Source organism: Dendrobium catenatum, unplaced genomic scaffold (assembly GCF_001605985.2).
Source record: "Dendrobium catenatum unplaced genomic scaffold, ASM160598v2 fragScaff_scaffold_1483, whole genome shotgun sequence".
NCBI classification, from domain to species: domain Eukaryota; kingdom Viridiplantae; phylum Streptophyta; class Magnoliopsida; order Asparagales; family Orchidaceae; genus Dendrobium; species Dendrobium catenatum.
This window is the reverse complement of record NW_021319945.1, coordinates 280,069-299,906: the sequence shown is the minus strand read 5'-3', so window position 1 is coordinate 299,906 and position 19,838 is coordinate 280,069. Positions and strand designations below refer to the sequence as shown.

General features: G+C 33.4%; 1 protein-coding gene across 1 annotated transcript; it reads right to left on the bottom strand.

The window, feature by feature from the left end:
• Nucleotides 1-4,428: 4,428 nt before the first annotated feature.
• LOC110115445 (probable phospholipid-transporting ATPase 4) lies at nt 4,429-10,462 on the bottom strand. The gene is made up of 11 exons (XM_020848668.2): nt 10,307-10,462; nt 7,752-9,670; nt 7,538-7,648; nt 7,095-7,371; nt 6,804-6,892; nt 6,633-6,720; nt 6,336-6,545; nt 6,097-6,222; nt 5,880-5,978; nt 5,577-5,768; nt 4,429-5,306 (listed from the first exon to the last, which is right to left on the bottom strand). Exons 2-11 carry the CDS (start codon nt 9,560-9,562, stop codon nt 4,644-4,646), a joined length of 3,666 nt encoding a protein of 1,221 aa, XP_020704327.1. The 5' UTR covers nt 9,563-9,670; nt 10,307-10,462; the 3' UTR covers nt 4,429-4,643.
• Nucleotides 10,463-19,838: the final 9,376 nt, after the last annotated feature.

Here is a 19,838-nt window from a genome sequence, read left to right as displayed (position 1 = left end):
TAATTCTCTTACTATTTTATCTTCATATGGATACTTTGATTCTGCAGATTTCCTAGATTTGCTTTTCCCTTCTCCATTATTCATTGCTCTTCAACTTTGCCTCCTTCGTGTGACAGGCATAGTTTTAAACGAGTAGCTAAATAATTTCTTCATCTCCTTCAACGTTCCTTCCTGTCGGATCCAAAATCACACCTCATCATTCGTTTGTTCGATCATAAGTAAAGACGATGACGGGAGCTTGCTCGTAGCGAAGGTAGCCATTTTTTTTCATTTGTGCGCTTCTTTAACCAAATACCGTAAATCCATCGAACTCTCGGATTTAGAAAATCTGGTATTCACAACAAAAAGAGCGAAGTAGAGGATTTATCTTGTTGTGAGATTTAATTGTTCCCTAAATTCTGTTTGGCAGGATTTAGCATAAATTCTTTCAAATCCTGTATAAATCGTATTGCCAAACAGCCCCTTAGGGTTGCACCTTGATTGAATGATATGATATATGATACACTGAGAAATAATGAACTGATGATTTTTTAGATGAAACCAACTGACTTATAACATGCGATATGAGATTTATTAATATTTACATGACTAATATGATTGAGACTGATTTTCATTCGATTTGAAGGACTTACATGATTTGATATATAAAAAACATCATAAAGTGGTTCTATGTCCTTCCTTACTTATACCATGATTTGCATAAATGTTAGGATTGCACATTAATAGAATGAGGCTTGATATAATAATTGAATAAATGATATGACAAACTATGAACATAATATATAATATGAATAATACATGCATATGATAAGATTTATAAGACTAATACCAAGACTTTTGATACATCTAAAATATATGATATACATGATACATTGCAGTTTATATAGAACATGATATACATGCATTGATATTATACGACATGCAAAAATAAATATAGAATTGATATACTTGGGATGAAATATAGATAAAATAAGGTTTAAATCATAAACATGCATAGATTCATCACTTTACCTGTTGTATTGCATTTGGTATGAGTATAAGAATGACATAACATGTTGATCCTTTATATGCTATAAATCTCTGATTCACTAGTGACATTCTTTGTATTAATTTCCACAACTCATATGAATTAAGAATGTTCATATTCACTGGAAGAGCCTTAAAGGGGGAACAAATCTAAATTTTAAATATACTCCCTTTTTTTTAATTCATGCTTGAGACCGTAACATGCATATATTCATGCGCCCACAAGGCCCCCCTTAGCTCTACCACTATTCATATTAACTGTCCCTTTTTCTTACTATTACATATTTATAATTATACGGATTGAATGATTACATATATGTTATTTCTATTATCTTGTATGATTTGTGCAATTGCAGTTTCTGACAATAGACTGAGTTGTTAGCTCATACTATGGTTTTAGAAAAGGATCAGGGCCCATTGGAGTGAAGTTGGTATAATTTTATATCTGGATATATGTATTTTTTATCATAATATATCATAGTCAGATGGCTTAAAAGAAAAACTGATATATTAATTGATCTTCTAACTAGTATAAATGAATTTAAAGAGCACTTATTATAGTGAAATATTTTGATATATATGATTTTTTCTGTTGAAATTTTTATTAGCTAAATGTATTTAGTGGTTATTGTATATAAATTAAAGATAAAATAAGTAATTCTTCTACATTTAGATTTTGGGTTATGACATGTAGCTTGCCATATTAATTGCTATTTATGTTTGAGATTGTCTCAAGTATATAGAAGATGACTTCAAGACCCTTAAAATGTACTCTCTTTTTTCACCATTAAAAATGTACTTATAAATGAAAGCATTTTAAAAATTGTCGCATTTTAAAAATAGTGTGCTAAAAAGATATATTGCATATGTAATGAGCTTATAAATGAATTTATTTTATACTTTAATTATGTAATGCTTTTTTGGTTTTCTTATTTTCTCTTAGAATTGCTTTAATCCTTAGTTAATTGTTTAAACATTTCATGTAGTTTTTCCTTATTTTATTTGTGTGGAAGAATATTAAGCCTTCATTATTTGCATTAATAAAATATATTGATTTAGTTCTCTAATAACCAAACAAGTTAACAGACATAATAACTCAAACTACTATAGCTTTTTTGCATTCTAATTATTTCGAAAACTTTAATTTTTGTATCCTAAAGCAGATTTGGATTATCTTATTTTTAAATTCATTATATATGAAAGCTAGTGAGAATTTCATTTTCCTAGTGAGTGTAGATTAATGGTAGTTCAGTTACCTAATTTTTTGAGCTACCAAAATTCTTCCTCTTTACTAATTTAGTATAACTTGTTTGAAGTGTCTATTTATTGATCTATATGAGGGCGATGGGTGAAGAAGATTATCATATTAACTCCATTATTTTTTTAGAAGCTTACCATTTTTCTTACTTGAAACTTGAAAACCTTTAGTTCTTATAATGATGAGTGGAAGTCTAAAGTTAGTGAAAATTTCATGCTAGAAAAGCTTCATTGTTACCTCAATAGTAGCTCATGAGAATGTGATAGATTGCCTCCACCCAGCTATTTAGTGAAGTAATCCACAACCACAAGCATAAAATATCACTATTGAAAGGTCGTAAAAATGACACTAAGGTTAAGTGTCCCCCACACGGGAAATGACCTTGGGGATGTAAATAGCTAAAACATTGGCTAATAAAAGTATTATGTCATGCATTCATTGGCGGAGGCAAGGGGAGGCACTCCCCCCCCCAATCAAGATATTTAAGATCGGCCGTCCATTCAAATCACTCTCAATTTAATTTCCTATTCATTTACATTTTTTTCTAGGTTTATATTAGCTTAATCCTGTATTGATTCGATCTTAAAGAGATTTTATGATTTATTTTTGTGCAATGAGATTTTTAATATCACGTATTTAGTTAATATATTGAACTCGATCGTTCTAGTAGTAATCAAGTGATTTGATGATTGGAAGTCATTTTGTGAAGAAAAAAATAAACTAATTCACTATCAAAGTTTTATCATTTTTAAAACCTACTATTTTGATTCCAAGTCTGGATGTAAAAATTTGAAGGAAAATAAAAAATAATAATTTAGGCCCCCCCCTAAATACATTTTCTGGCTCCGCCACTGCATGCATTTGATAACTCTTATATCTCTTTGTGAATTTCTTTGCATTATCTCTCATTATTGGACAGTAATAACTTTGTCTTATTATTTTTTTCTTGATGGGCTCTCTATTATAGAGTGATTCACCCACACCGACTATGATGAATTTAATACATTAAAATATACTTTTTTTGTAGATCCAACACATCTTAAGCTTATTTCCAAGGAAAATATCTTTATTTGCTCTTTTTTGTGGAGTCCATTGATACCTTTTGATCAAACTTCTTTCTTATTTCTCAAGAGTGACTTGTGAGAGGTATTTGGATATTGAACTAAATCAAAACTCATCCTAATTCACATTTTTATCTCATTTTTCTTCAATGGTTTGTTTATTAAATTGATTGGTAGATGTTTATGAGAATTACCAAAAATTTCTATCACAACAACTACTTTTTTCTTCTCTCTTTATACATTTATGATATGATACTTCTCAAGCTTCTTAATCTTTGGTCAAACTTTCTTATCATAGCTCCATAGAGTAGAATTCCAAGCCACATATCATTTAATACATGGTTTGATATAAACTAGAACATGCTAAGAGTTTATAGTTTTTTGCGCTCCAAGTCTATAGACAATTTCAAGTCTTACAAGTAAATGTGTTATACTAGGTTTGATTATTAGTTGCCTTAAAATGAATTTTGAGAGAAGATAAGAGTACCACACCTTGTATATTCTTGAGTATGATGCTTGCTTTTTTTATTATCTCTTGATGCTCGCTTTTTTGATATAAAATGACTTAAATTTCATTTGAGATAGTTTTTTATTGCTTTCTAAGATAACTTTTGAGTACAAAAATTTCTTAAAAATAACAAAAAAATAGTGATAAAAAACTATCCCAAACGAAACTTTAAATTTATAAGTTCTTAAGTTAGCTTTTGGACTCAACAACTTGGTTGCTAAACAAACTCGCTTTTATCAGAATGATCATTAATCCCATCCATCAACATCTTCTCAAGTACTTGATTGAAATTCAAACGGCATTTGGTTTCATTTGGGACTGTTTTCTTCTTGCTTTCTAAAATAACTTTCTAGTACAAATTTTTTTTGAATTTGAAATTTTTGTAATAGAAAGTCATTTTAAAAAGTAGTTCGAAAGCTATCTCAAATGAAGCCCAAACTTGATATACATTCAAATCACCATAGAAATTACTTGTGATGTAGCTTGACTTTCATGATGCTTGTTTTCACAAATTTGACTGTTGCTTGATTGATAGGCATTAGGATCACCCAAGAAGAAGAAAAAAAAAAGAAAAATAGAAACAAATCTACAAAACTATGCTAAAATTTTGACAAGTTATACAAACATGCTATATAAATTTTCTGGCTTTACTATACTATTAGGGAATCCTCTGAACCATCCCCCATGCTAATGCTACAAGATGTATAACATGAAGGAAAAAAAAAAAAAACAACTTAATGAATAAACTTGAACCTTATAGAACAGGAGGGAGGGCAAAGAGATTGTCAAGCTACGATACTGTTTCCACATTTAGAGATAGCATTTTCCTATGCCACCTTCCTCTCAATTGCCTGATCTTCGCATCTACTCTTGCCGAGAACCCAATCTTTGTTCTTTGCTTTGCCTTAGATTTCTCCCTCTTCCACATCCGTTGGTCTTCAACATCCTTCTTATAGTGCTTCATCTCCTGAATCACATGGTGATCCATTGGATGAAAAGTTCGCTGGTACGAGATGTGTGCGAGGTAGGGGAGGTTGCACACGGCCGCGACGAAAAGAGTGGAAAGCCAATAGATGGGCGCCGGCGCGAGGGCCTCCACGAGAATTTGACACTCGCTGCCGGAGAATAAGGAATATGAGAAGCCATAGCCAAGCAGGAATATGTACCAGGTTGCAATGCTTCCCCACACGAAGAGGTGTTGAATCCATGTAAAATGGCTCATTTTCATTGCAATCTGCACATTAACAGTCCAGATGATTGCAGTGAACATGATTGTTCCAACCAAAGCCATGTCAGTTGTTTGACCCCCAGCTCTGAAAGGTTGAACATTCACTATGTTAATTGTTAAGAAGAAAATGATGAGAGATGAGTAGAGACCGTTCGCCATCCAACCAAAAATCCTGAACCAGTCGAAGAACAGATTTTTTGGTCCTTGCTGGTACAGTGCTGGAAACTGCATGAAGCATCATGTGGAGATTAGAAAGGTGCTGAGAATTCTCACGAATTTAGGCAGAATTCTTCCTAAACATTTGCTTATAATAGTTAAGGATATTTGATGTGCTCTTTACAGAATCAAGCATTACGTTGAAAACAAAATTTGAGAATGACCCGAAGCTCTCTTTAGGTAGAGCTTCGAGAAATAAAAGAAATTTCTCACTGTATATTTTATTTAGTGGAATTGTCTTTATAATCATAGTAAAGGCACTTCAGAAGTCAAACTTACCTGTAAGCAGACTTCAGAAGATACGTCTTGCTCAAAGACTCCCAGCGATATGACAGGCAATGAGGTTAGAATGACATTGAACAGTAGCATGTACCAATCATCATAGATAGACTGCCCAGAGAAGCCCGCATAAGCCTCGAAGTAGAATAGTGTGAGACCAAAAGCTATATTCTTGTAGAAGAAATAACATATCTGAATGAGATAAGTATCCATATGTAAGAATCACGAAGGAAGCTAAGGCTCAAAACATGAAAAAATTGGACTGAAATACAAAGCAAAGCAAGTGAATCATTCTCTTCATACCATCTGGGCTACCCTTTTATAACACCAGTGGCCATGGACAACAAGAAGTCGCTCAAGAAAACGAAACTGTGCAATAGAGAAGTCGCTGGCCATCACTGCCTACAAAGAGCAGAAAGAAGTAAGAATTGAACAATTTAATATTCAGTATAGAATAGTGGACATACTATCAGCTTAGAATAAGCTTATGAAGTTTTCAAAATTCATCTTAGTTTTTTACCTGCATTCCTTCAACCCCACTGATCCCCACACCAATATCAGCCTCTTGAATCATGCCAACATCATTTGCACCATCACCTATGGCTAGTGTAGTTTTTCTTGTTCCTTCTTTTACCAAACGAGTCACCTAATAGCAAAAGAACCAAAAGATAACTTATACAAGAGATTTGTTGCTGCGATTAATGCATTAGAACAAAAAGTTAAGAAGAAGAAGAAGAAGAAGAAAGCCAAACAATTTACCAGTGCTTTTTGCTTTGGGGAGACCCTACAGCATATTACTGAAGCACAATTAACTGCAAGGTTAAGGAACTCTTTCTTCATATCATCTTCTAAAACATAGCTTAAAGCTTTCCCATCAATGATCAAGGCAAATGCTTCGTGAGGATCGTTCTCTAAGTTCACAGCTTGTGAGGCATTAGCGATTTGCATCAACATGTTCTCTTTTATAGCCTGGCCCATCATCAATAAGAAGAGCTTACATGAAACAAAATTCCAGCAGCTAAGAAACTTTGAATGCTCATCTGAGGCTAACTTTACCTTTTTAGCCTCTCGGCCTATCAATTCAGTGTTCAGTGTTGATATACATATCTGCTTCATGCCCTGTCTTAGCAAACTACATGCGAAGCTGCAAAGTTTTAAAAAGATGAGTAATAATCAATGAATAACAAGGATAGAAGCGAACTTGATAGAGTTAAAAAAGAAACAGACCCTATATTAATAGCAGTTTCCATCTTATCACCAGTTAGAACCCAGATCTTCAATCCAGCTTGTGCTAACTTATCTATACACCTTGGTACCTGAAGATGTCGGAAACGGAGATATCTCAAGAGACTGAGGTTTTTGTTTGGGACGACTTTCTTACTGCTTCTTAAAGCAGTTTCTAGTATAAAAATTTTAATTTTTTACTAAAAAGTTATTTTAAGAAGCACTAAAAAAACCGTCCCAAACGAAGCCCGAAAAGAACATAAATTCACCGATTCAAGCCAGACAAATACTTACTCCTCTCTGCAATTTATCCTCCACTGCTGTAGCACCAATTAGAAATAAATCTCGCTCAATCATATCGGCGACTTGCTCCAGTTTTGATTCTCTGTCTGGTCCAATTGATGTCTTTGCTTTTATAAATTCATTATTCCAAGATGAGTACTCAGCTTCCTCAAGTTTCTTGTATGCCAGTGCTAATGTCCGCAGGCCTGATTCCCCATACTCATTTAGATGCTTTTGAGTATCATGTTCATACATTCTTCCATGTTTAGATAGTCTTTCAAATATTATGCTGCTTAGTTGAAAAAGAATAATGAAGTTTCGTTTAACAGTGAGCATTGCTACAACAGAAAGTTACTTCTAAGCTCTAACGCATCTTCAAGTGCATTAGAAGATTTCAGGATAAAACTAGATCAAAAACTTCGATGAAAAATTAATGGAAGAATACACAATTATACCTATCAGCACCTTTGCAAAGAAGAAGTATCTGTCCTGATTCATCACGTACAACAACTGACATCCTCTTCCTTTGGCTGTTAAATTCTAACAAATTGAGGACCTTGAACTCCCTGAAACACAACTATAAGGTCAAAAAATTGAAACTTGTCCATGATTTTAAAAAACATTTAAAACTTAAAACATGTGATTTTATGTGTTAGCTTAAATGCTAACCTTTCTATGGGATATCCGGAAATTTGCATCTCACGAACAAACACACTTGATTGGGTTCTCTTGCAGAATTCAAATCCAAACTCTCTGGCAGCAACAAGAAATGCCCCTTCATCTGGTGATTCAGCTTCATAGTTAAAAATACCAGTTTCCTCATTTAACTCTGGAATAGCTGTGTGACAAAGTGCAAGGATCCGAAAGAATAGAAGAACGATATCTGCATTTGGATTATTGATCCAGTTTCCTTGCATAAGACGATCATCTACAAAGCTGAAACCTTTGATGGAAGACTTCTTCTCTTTCCTCATCATGGGAGAGTAACCACTGATGGAAACGATTTCGGAAGATCCATATGTACTTGCTTGTTTCTCCCATAAATCCTGATTACTACTCTGCAACGCAAGAGGACTTGAAACTTCTGAAGCCATGACCTTTGCTGCAGCTAATTCTACTTCACTAGAACCTACTCCATATGATATTCCTGCTATAGAACACTTCAAAAAGTCCATTTGGTTGCAAGTCAAAGTTCCCGTTTTATCTGACAAGATTGTATCAACTTGACCAAGCTCCTCATTCAAATTTGATGTTCGGGCATGTGCAGGATTTCCGGAATCTTCATCATATAATTGAATATCTTGATTGATAAACATAGCTTGCAAAACTTTCACAACTTCAATGGAAATATAAAGCGAAATGGGTATGAGATATCCATATAAAATGAGAGCTGTAACCAGATGGAAGAAGCCTGCCGCTACAGGTTTTGAAGGATCATACAACTTTGCATTCTTATTTGGTTGCAGATACCACCATTTTGGCATCCCATACTTTATTTTTACCGCAAATCCAATGGAACTGATCAGTGAAATCAACACAAGAAGGCTAAAGAGTATGTATATTATACTGTCCATTTTCTTTTCTATTTTACTTCTTTTTGAAGGAGATTTTGTTGCATTCTGCATGACTTTAGTGTCATGTCCGGTGAAAATTACAACACCATAAATAAATGAAGTATTCCTAAGCTTCGAATCTCGAAGAAGTATCTGGTTTGGATCAAGTGCATACATTTGACGCTCATATTCAAAATTGCCAACAAATGTATAGAGGTTGGAATTTGGGTCCTCGCATCTGATTGTGCCTGCAAAATCCTTGAAAGCCTCATCATCATCTAGGGGCAGGGTCACTTCCAGTGATCTCTTCACCTTCAGGTTTGTCTCGCCATCCAAATTCATAGTCTCAACATAGCATATCCCATCTTCATAGCTAGATGACAAAAGAAGCAAGTCCGCAGGAAAAAACTGATCTTTCTCAACTTTAACAACATCCCCAACTAAGATATTTTGACAATTCCTATAACCAAACTGACCTTCTCCTTGGTGGATGCTGAACTTCCTCCTGTTGACCTTCACATCCTGCATAAATCTTTGCCAATCTTCCAATGCCTCTTTTGCCATACTGAGCCCAACCACAAATGTTAATGGAGCAATCATGCTCACAGGAGTGAAAGGAGTGATTGGTGTGAGAGACAGGGCTGCAGTCAATAGAAAGTAGAGGTTTGCAACCCGCCGGAACTGTTCAAAGATTGCCTTTGGAAGAAAACTTACAAAATTATACTTGGTGGTGGAGATGTAGTTGGTGGGGTATCTGAAGGGTTTTTTTCGATGAACAAGAGGCTGGTTACAGTGGACGACTCGGGAATAGCCTGGCCCTCTGAGGGAAGGGGAGTTATCCAAGTCTGACTTAACAGAGGGACGAACGCAACTGAAAGAATAGAGCTTGCTCCATCTCAGTTTCTCCTTTGGCCTACCCCTTGCCATCTTCACCTTCCAAGGTTCTTCACAACTTGAATTTAATTTAAGCAATTCAAATTATTTTCAAATTCAAAAACTAGGTCTCTCCCCTTTGCAAAATCAATAACATAATGCCTGAAAATATTGATGGAATGGATTCATATAATAAAATACATCTACTGCCAAAAAAGGAATACTATCACAGCTCTACCAATAATAATCATGGAAAGACTTAGGAAGATCAACCCAATACTAGAATAAAAGATCAATGTTTACTGCTTTTTAATGCATAAACTTGCGGGGTTTTGGATCGTTTTCTGCATCTATTTCAGTTTGTTCTGCTTGTATTTCCGATTCTCTCTCTCTCTCTTAAAGTTTGCTCTTCTTCAGAAACAAGTTTCCCGCAAAATTTCAACTTTTTTAAATAAGAAACCAATGATCTCATCTCATCCAATTGCTCTAAATAAAAATCACGGAATAGTTCATATATTCAAGACTCTGGCAGCGTTATAATCGATAGAAACAAAGAAGGGCTTCCAGCAAATAAGAGAAAGAAAACATCTTTCAGAAAATACAACATGTCATAGAAAGATCACACTGTCTGCGCCCCCAAATCGCCCCAAATTTCCAAAAAAATAACCCGCATTCAAACAAGAACAAGCATCAAAGGGTCAAACCAGTAAGATTACAGCTACAGAAGAAAAGAACCAAAGGGAAAGTAAGATCCAGCTGAAAATGATTCCTGGTTCGATAACTAGAAAGCAAGCTAACCTGGATATCTATAGTCACCACACGGACGATGCCCCGATCTTCGAGAGGAGAGTCCAAACTCCTCCCTCCTAGAGAATCAAAAGAGAAGACAGAGAGAGAGAGACGAAGAGACTTTACTAAGAGCAAGAGCCCGCCGCCCGAGCGACGACCAGGACTACCGGCCCAGTGGAGTTTTAAAAATATAATTTAATTAATTTTCTGTTAAAAAAAAAGCATATTAGCGTTGGCCAGTTCATGGGCGTGTGAAGACTTGGTAAAAATGAGTAGGAAGACCTTCAAGAATGACCTAACCCTGGTGGCCAGCTGGTTTGGTAGGGTTTTTGCCTTCAAAAATTGAACCATATACAAGGTTGGCTTGATTTTTATCAAGCTAATTAAGGTTTTATTTGAAGCAATTTTTTATCATGATCTTTCCGTTGCTTTCAATAATTCTTTTTAGGGAAATTTACATACATACCACTTTATAACATCCTATTTACATATCTAATACCTAAAACTTTAATATTACACGAATACCACCCTATATTATTTTAATATCAAATTTACCACTTACATTTCTTTCCTGCCACCAATATATTTCATTTCTAACACCCATATTTGGTATAAAAATGAACTATGAGTGGTATGTATGTAATATTAAAGTTTTAGGTGTTAAATATGTAAATATAATAGTATTAAGTGGTATGTATGTAATTTATAACTTTTAATTACTTTTCCAAGTCGACTTAGATCATATGGAGTTTCAACCCTAATTTTAGATGGTATTGTGGTATCATTTATGATAAATTTCAATATAAGTACTGAATACAAAATTGCTGGTGCATATTTTGATGGAGTATATGATTTTTTTTTGTTAACTCGATGATGAATTTTGGGAGTTGATACAGCTGAAGTTTTCGCTTAATAAAAAGTATTTGTTGATAAGACTATTGTATGATCTCTAAGATATATTTAATATTTATTCCTTTGAGTTGTTATTTATGAGCTTATATAGATCAAGGTTGATATATGGGAAATGTAAGCTAACCTCAACTTGAAAAATGGTCCAACTAGAAGTCAAACAAAAAAAAAATAATGTTCGAATTGGTCCGTTTAATATACGGGTTGTGTTTGAATCTAAAATTTTGACCTATTTATTAAACGAGATGGGTTCGAGTTGAGCTGTGAACCCGCATTTGACCTGAAAATGATACTTTTAATTATTTTTTTCCTTAAATTCTTTTTCTTTCAGGTATGATCTTTTTATTTTTGATAAAATAACCTAAACTGTAAAGTTGATAAGTTATAAAAAATTTGAAATCAAAATTGGTTGACGGGTCAAGTTGTGGTTCGTATATTTTTAACCCATTTATCAAACTAGTCGGGCTCGGGTTGCCAGTATTTGGATAAAGTCAATTACAAGGTTAGACTCAAACACGACCCATCAACTTATTTTGATACCCCTAAACTTGATTGAAAATTGAGAGTCTCGCTGTAATATTGCTTACATTGTTACAATGCTTATGCTTGTATCATTTTATAAGTTTTTTTTTTTCATTAGGCATGCAAACGAGCTACCGTTAGTCTAATCCCAACTTTGCAAAAAAAAGTCATAAAAGAGAGTACTAAAACTTTGACTATAAAAGAATACACTATTTCTAACCAAGTTAAAGTACAATGGGGAGGAAGTGCGAGCAGCTCAGGTGGTTGAGCGTAGGCGTTGCCTCCCACCTTGCTCCCGTTTGATCCCTAACGTCCAAAAAAAAGGTACAATGGGGAGTTAAAGCAAGAGAGAGATGAAGAATTACAAAAGATAGCGAGTGTGAACAAGAAAGAATGAGTTAGTGAGAGAGAGAGAGAGAGAGAGAGAGAGAGAGAGAGAGAGAGAGAGCAGGTTCATGTTAATGCGCAAGACAGTACACAACCTTTTGGTTGGTAATGCCAATGTTGGAAGTCGCGCAACTCAGCTTGGGTGATTGGCTAGGAGCTTTGGATATTAATCAAGAGATTATGTGTTCAAAAATTGTATGAAGAACTTTAAAAATTTAGCTTAGAAAATAGATTTTTCCTTAGAGATGCACAACATAGGCTAGATAGAGTTGCACCTTAATAGGCTAGGTAGACTTCCACAACCCGCAGGCATGGAGGTGTCTAATAAAGAGAGAATATCAATATAAATGCATGAGAACCTCCGTTGTGCCCTAGCATACTTATTAGGAAATGTTTATATTTCTATGTTAGCTTGATATTTTTTTATTTATTGACATGTACAATAATTTTTTTGTTGTCCTTAAGAGTTTAATTGTGTTCCAAGCTCAAATAAAACTTTGCATGTATGAAAGAAACCTAGAAATATATGTAATTTCTAAGGCACAATCAATTTAAACAATCATCCAATCAAATCATGTCAAATGAGTAGAAAAGTCATGTACTCATGTACAACCTAGGGTTTGCATAAATTAAAAATGGTTGGGCTCCACTAATAACATCCTAGATTCTAATCCTACATAATGATATAAGTTTTATAATGAAAAATTTTTCGGTCTTCACTTCATCGGTTTCTTTCTTTGGGCTCCTTGTATCTGTCGGGTCTAGATATCAAAATGGAAAGAATTCCTCCTCGAAGGGGTATTTCTTTTCTCTTTAAATTTCAAGTTATTTTAATTTGGATCTCCATATGAAGGGAACTCCTCCCCAAAGGAGTATTTCCTTCCTCTTTGGATTTCAAATTGGATACTAAAATATTCTATTTTAAGTAACTTTCATAACTCATTTTAAATTTATATTAATAAAAAAATTAAATAACTCTAATACAACATGCATGGTATCCTAAACAGCTCACATATATAATCATTCAAATCACTAGTAATAATATAATTAATTACTCAAAATTGAGCCACCACATTTACTTGGCAATGCTTTTAAATTTTAAATGGGGCTTAGCAATTTTAGCACCTATAGAAATTTTGTTAATCACTTTTTAATTAGCTATTATAGCTTTACATAAGCATGACTACATATAAAAAACTTTATTGACATATATATCATCCTAACCTAGGAGAAATCTAGCATCCATCACATCATATCATAGGTTGCATAGATAGGCATTCCAGAACACATAAAGCAATAACAACCAACATGCAATGAAATCCGTGTAAATCCATGTCACACAAAAAAAATAAACATGAAAGAAAAACAACCTTGCCTAAATCTAGGATTGGTTGTCCTACCAAGAGAGCTACAGTGCAAGTATCGGGCCGTGTGGTTTGAATGTATCCTAAATTAGTTATTATTTGAATTTTTCAGCATTTTTTTTAGTTTTTTGTAGGTTTAGAAGATTTTAAATTGAGTTAAAATATTAGTACTTTAGTATTCATTTTAGAATGATTTTTTTTTAAGTATTAGAGTGGTTAATTATTGGTTTTCTAAGATCCTAAATTTTAATTCAATGTTTTTGTACTTAAGCTTCAAAATTTAATACACTTATGCTTTTCAAAATTAAATTTATATAAGGTATGAAGGCTCCCATTAATTACTGATTTATGTTTAATTATTTAGGTTGAATAATAACTGCTTTTGTTTACACCAGGGCCTTGAGATTTATGCACACTCTTTATGGCTAACTTATTAGCCTCATAGGCTTGAATTATCTTTGGAGTTATGTTTGATTTAGTTCATTGATTAGTTATTTAAGTTTGTGATTATCTTATTAATAATTTATTAAGCTTATAATTTATGGTTTACATTTCATTAAATTTATTCGTGGTGTTGTCACAATTAATGGGCACAAAAACTTAGGGCCTTCTTAGGACATTTAGCCCATCAACCCGAGGTATTCCATCTTAAAAACTTCATTGATGGAATGTTGGTTGTACATTTTAATTTTATAAACTAATTTAATCAATTTGATTGGTGATTTATTGAAAATTTGATTATTTGTTGATTTTTGGTATTTAATTGAATATTTAATGTATTAAATAAAGGGTTAATTTCTTGACTTTTGTATTTACATTAAGTTATGGAGTTTTTCTATTTTTAATAAATATTAAACCCTAGATATGTAAAATACTAGTGAGTTTGCTGGACATAAAATTTTTTACAATAAATTATAATTTTTTAAAGTTTGGGTGTGTTTTTGAATAAAAGTTAACCAAAATGTTAACTTTTTATTTTTAATGAAATTTGGAAATTTGATATTTTTCATAAATATTAGATCCAGGAATGAGTCCAATTTCATTGAGTTTTTCCAATTTAGGATTTTCTAAAATTAGTTATGTATTTTTAAAGTTTGAGCATTTAATTGAATTATTTAATTACATAATTAGAGATCTTTTTCTTATTTTGTACCATATTGATTTCAAACCCCTTGAATGCCCTCCCTAATATTAGGAATGACCTATATGAATAATTTCAAGTGTTTTGAATTTATTTGGTATTTTAAATAAATTTTAATTATTTATTTTAATTAATTATTGAATTTCATAAATTTTTAAATTAAGCACAATTCTGAAGTGTGATAATTGGACTTTTAATTTTGTCATATAGGTTATTCAATTATAAGCATTTTAAGCTATTTTTGGTATTTTTCTAATTTAATTTGGATTTATTATATTTTTTTGAAATTTTAGACCCCATCAATGGGGATGATTTTGGTTTTACTTAATTTTCTTTTCAAATGAAGTCCAAGTTGAATTTAATTAAAGCTTGGGGTTTAGGATGTTACTAAGTATGGGTGTTAATTGACACAACCCAAAAATCTGACATGAACCTAACTAAAAAATTTCTTGTTATGGTCAACTCGATCCCGAAATGGGTCTTGTTCGAGTTCAATAAATTGACCCGTTTCAAAAATCGAGTCAGGTTCATGTTTACCCATAAACTAGAAATTGTCCGATTTTGACATGAAAACATGAGATTGACCAAATTTTGACCCAAAAATTGGATATTGATCCTTCTTTGACAAAAAAAATTAGCAATTTTTAGTAGGCCCCGAGTCATTCAGGTCATGTCGGGTTGACCCAGCCTCGAAGCAAGTTGGGTTCGGGTTGACCTGAGTAGTGCTGGGTCAGTTCCGGGTTTGACCCAAACCTGACCCGTGACAAAAAATTGACACCCCTATTACTAAGTTCTTTGGTTTAAAGTTCATTTCTATTGAGTATGTGTAGAATTTCTTAAGATTTTTCTTAAGTTCTCTAGACAAACACCTATATTATTTTCCCTACATCTCTAGTTTTTTAAAGAGTTGAAACTTTAGTCGGGCTAATCCTCACACATACACAAGCACACCAAAGGAAAATTATTCATATTTAGACGGTTATGTATTTTCAAAGTTAAGGGTTTGAAATGGACCCATCACCTTAAAAATTAATTTCACAGCAATTTTGAGTATACAATAACTTATAAAAATTACTTGAGGTGTATAAAACACTCAAAAATCTTTTATAAAACTTTGAGTCCATTTTGACTATTGGATCAAGGGCCGAGATTTGGCCATGTCACCCGCGGCTTATTCTCAAAGAACTTGAGTTTTAATACCAGGGAAGGCGCACAAAATTGAGATGTCCGATCGGCTTAGTTCAAAGGTATGGACAACCCAGATTGATCCAAATTTTATGTCTATTTTTGAACCAAAATTTCAAATGCTCATAACTTTCAATCCAATCATCTAAATTTGATGAAATTTGACACATATAATCTATATGATCAGATCTTTTAATGTTTGTAATTTGGAGGCTCTATGCATTAAGTTCTAAAAGTATTTTTAATTTGATCTTAAAATTTTAAATGGACATAATATACTAACTAGTAGATAAATTTTCAAGTTTTTTGGCTCATTTTTCTCCTGAAGTTATCTTTTTCAACTTTGTAGAAGAACCCATAAGCTAGTTTTGGCCAGATTGAAAGTTTACTTCAAATCTCCACTTTCTCTCTCTCTTCGCCAATATAGGCTTTAAGGGCTATGGAATGGTGAGGAAATGCTTGGAGAAGGTGAAGGAACTCCTAGAGAGGTAAAGAGAAGAGTTTGGGGGCTAGAGAGAGATAAAGAATATGGTTGAGCAGAATGAGTGTTTTGGGAGTTTTTAGGTCATTTAGTGCCCTAGGCATTAAATGGATGGCTTAAATTGATTAGAGTGGAGTTTTGAATGCTTTCCACATGTCCTAGATGGTTGGAAGCCATAGGTAGGCAGTTTGGGTGAGAGTGACTTGATTGGGTTCATGTGATGGGAGGGGACCACTTATTTCCCCTTTTGGCTAAGCCAAGCCTCGAGCTTAGTTTATGTGCAACATTAGGGCTGCTTTAGGTCTGATTTGAACATGTTTGGGTGGATTTAATTAGGAAGATTTGGAGGGAAATGGAATCTTTGGTATGGTTTGACCATTTGACCTATTTTCACCCATGTTTTTGGTTTTGTTGACTTGTTGACCAATCAACATGTCAATGCTAACTAGGACAAGTTGGAGAGAAGTCATGCATGCTGTAAGAAGAGATTGGAAGGGGTTTGAGCTCAATGTTTTTTAGTTTAGATGGAGATTTAACTACAAACATAGATTTGACCCCTCATCGTGAGTTATCCAAGCCAACCCAATAATAATTTGACCTTGAGAATGTTGAACCTGCATGAAATATACATTAGCATAATTTTAAAGGTTCATTTTAGTTTGGTGATGCTTAGAGCATTGGATTTGAATTTTGTTGAATATATGGTTGATTTTTGTCAACCATGATTGAATTGGTCAACCAGGTAAAACTAAGGGTTGGAGTTAGGTCCAACAAGTTCAAAATGATATTTTGGACCTGATGGAGGTGGTCTTATGCAATAGTGAGGTCTTCTTACATGAAATGTATGTTCGAACCTTTAAGTGGGCTTTTGGTCAAACATGGTTGAATTAGTCAATCAGGTCAAACCAAAACTTGAGCTCTTACGAGATTTAGGTCCAACAAATTCAAAACATTCGAAGGATGATTTGAATGAGTCATGTTGAGGTTTAAGAAAAAAGATTGTTTTTCCCTCAAGAATTTTGCGGTTTAGTTGGCCCATGGTCAACCAAGGTCCACCAAATTCAAAATCATTAAAATAGAGGTAGTGTTAAGTTATATACCACAATCATACTAACTTTTGTAATTGGAACGAAGAAAATTATCAATTAAATCCTTGCTTTGTCTCTCCTCTCTCCTCCTTCTTTCCTCTTATATTCTCCACTCTCCTCCCCCTTCTCTCATCTTGTCTTCTCTCTCATTCGACATGGAAAGGGGAACGGGATTACGATGGATTGGTGGGAGAGTTTAAATGAATTGAATTAGATATTTTATTTAAATTTATTTTTTCTAGTTAGCGTCACAATGCTTGAAAGCACAACACTATAACGCTCCCAGCCAAAATTTTAGATTTATTGAAATTTCAATTAATTTAAATTTTGAGGTTCTTATAATAAGTCTCCTCAATATCTTTCATAGCATTCTACTGTTATTCCTTTGCATCAATATCGTAGTATCTCTTCCAATAAATTTTTGGATGCAAGTCATGGCTTGGGAAGGAAGTGGGGTGTGGAGACTAGCATTGAGTGCTTTAGAAAAAGGAGCAGGGAAGTATTTATATAGTTTATCCATCAAAGCTAAATGATTATTTCCCATTGAATTGCCAATTCCATAAAAGTAAATATTTTATTCATTTTGCAAGCCATAACTTAAAGATACAAGAAAATAAAAAACTAAATATACAGCTCAAGCAAACTTAAATCGATTTAGGCCTTTAATGAACTTTTTAGGATAGGAAAAAGTTACAAGCATATTACGACACTTGTTTATGACCTAGTAGTACATGTAGACCTTCCCAGATAATTTATCAAAAAGGAGATTTCATTTTATCATTGAATACTTCATCTACGCAAGTCAGCAACTTCATCCAATTAGTAAGTGACTCCATCCAATAGGCCTGCCCTACGTGGAAACCACATAACAAGAAGACCTAGTGAATCAAGAACTTCATCAAGTAAGTTGGTGACTCCAACCAACAAGTCAAGCATCTAGCATGTCAACAACTTCATATAATAAATCGACAAATCCATCGGCAAGTCAAACCATCAAGTTGGCCTAAAAGTTGGTGACACTCACCCAATAAGTAGATGACACCATCTAGCAAGTCAACTGATGGACCATAATAATTAAGGAGCCCAACCTTCAAGACGGAAGCTCTAATTACCTATTTTCTATATGTCAATGATTCATGTGATCCACATATTTTTATGTATTTCTTTGCTCTATTTATGTCCACACGTCTTACGTAATTGGAAGCACTTATTTATTATTATCGTTGGAATTTCTTTCCCGATAGTGCACAAAACCCCATAAACAGAGTTTGATGGTACTTTCAAGGAGAAAGTGGCGCACAAATCATGTCATTTTATTCATTTTTAGCAATAAATTCTCCAAAGCTTATTTGTTTGAGCTCATTTTTTTTATCTAAGATCTTGTGTGCCTCTCCCACTTTCACGTGTTATCCAAGGACAAATATAGATCCAACAGTAAAAATACAATGTCTCCAACATCTTCAAAACATAGATGTTGATTAAGCAATTTCACTACCATAAAATTTTATGGAAATCCAACTTAAGGCTACTTGATATAGTGATGATATCATTAAAATTTGAGGCATTTATGCATATAAAACTCAAATCTTCTTAATTTATAAAAATAATATTCTTCTAGATATGTTCTTTCACATTATCTCTCAAATATTAAAATTCACAACAAAAATTCAATCTATATTTTCCACTTTTGTCAAAATTTCAAAGATTTAATCGTAGCATATATAAATAAACGGATTCAATAATTAAAAAATCCCTAAATTCTAGCTTTTTAAATAAGAATGATATCGATTTTATACATACAAAAATGATATCAATTTTATACGCTTAAATATTTCATATACTTTTCATGATGCCTCTACATTTCGATAATACTTTCATTTTTATGTTGTAAGTTTTTAGGTTGGTTATTATTAATAATTAGAATGTAAGCTATATCTATTCAAATTATTATATAGTGCTATATTGTATTCTAATATAATTTGAATAATAGGTTTTAGGCTTCGTTTGGGATAGTTTTTTATTGCTTTTGAAAAAAGAGTTTTAGTACAAAAATAAAAAAAATTGTACTAAAACTCTGCTTTAGAAAGCAATAAAAAAGCTGTCCCAAAAGAGAACAATTATTACGTCCTCTGACCTGACGTAGAGGTATGTTCGGCTACCAATAACATGTCGCCACGTGCTCTTACTCTTTACCGCGCGGCCCGACGACTTGACCCGGAGCGGAACCCGGGAATACTATGTTCACGATTTTCTCGGTATTGCTCGGTATTTGCTCGGTATTGCTTTGCAAAAACGAGAAATACCGCTCTGTGAAGACCAAAACTATACAATACCGAGTTGTACCGAGTTTTTCTACTACTCGGTACAACTCGGTACAACTCGGTATTTGCTCAGGATTTGCTCGGTATTGCTAGGGATTTGCTCGGTATTGCTAGGTATTTGCTCGGTATTGCTAGAAAAAACT

Coding starts and splice junctions, on each gene's coding strand:
- LOC110115445 (XM_020848668.2), bottom strand. CDS start 9,562: ATGGCAAGGGGTAGGCCAAAGGAGAAACTGAGATGGAGCAAGCTCTAT. Junction 7,372..7,537: donor CTTTGCAAAGGTGCTGATAG/GTATAATTGTGT, acceptor TCAACTAAGCAG/CATAATATTTGAAAGACTAT. Junction 6,893..7,094: donor AGGATAAATTGCAGAGAGGA/GTAAGTATTTGT, acceptor CGACATCTTCAG/GTACCAAGGTGTATAGATAA.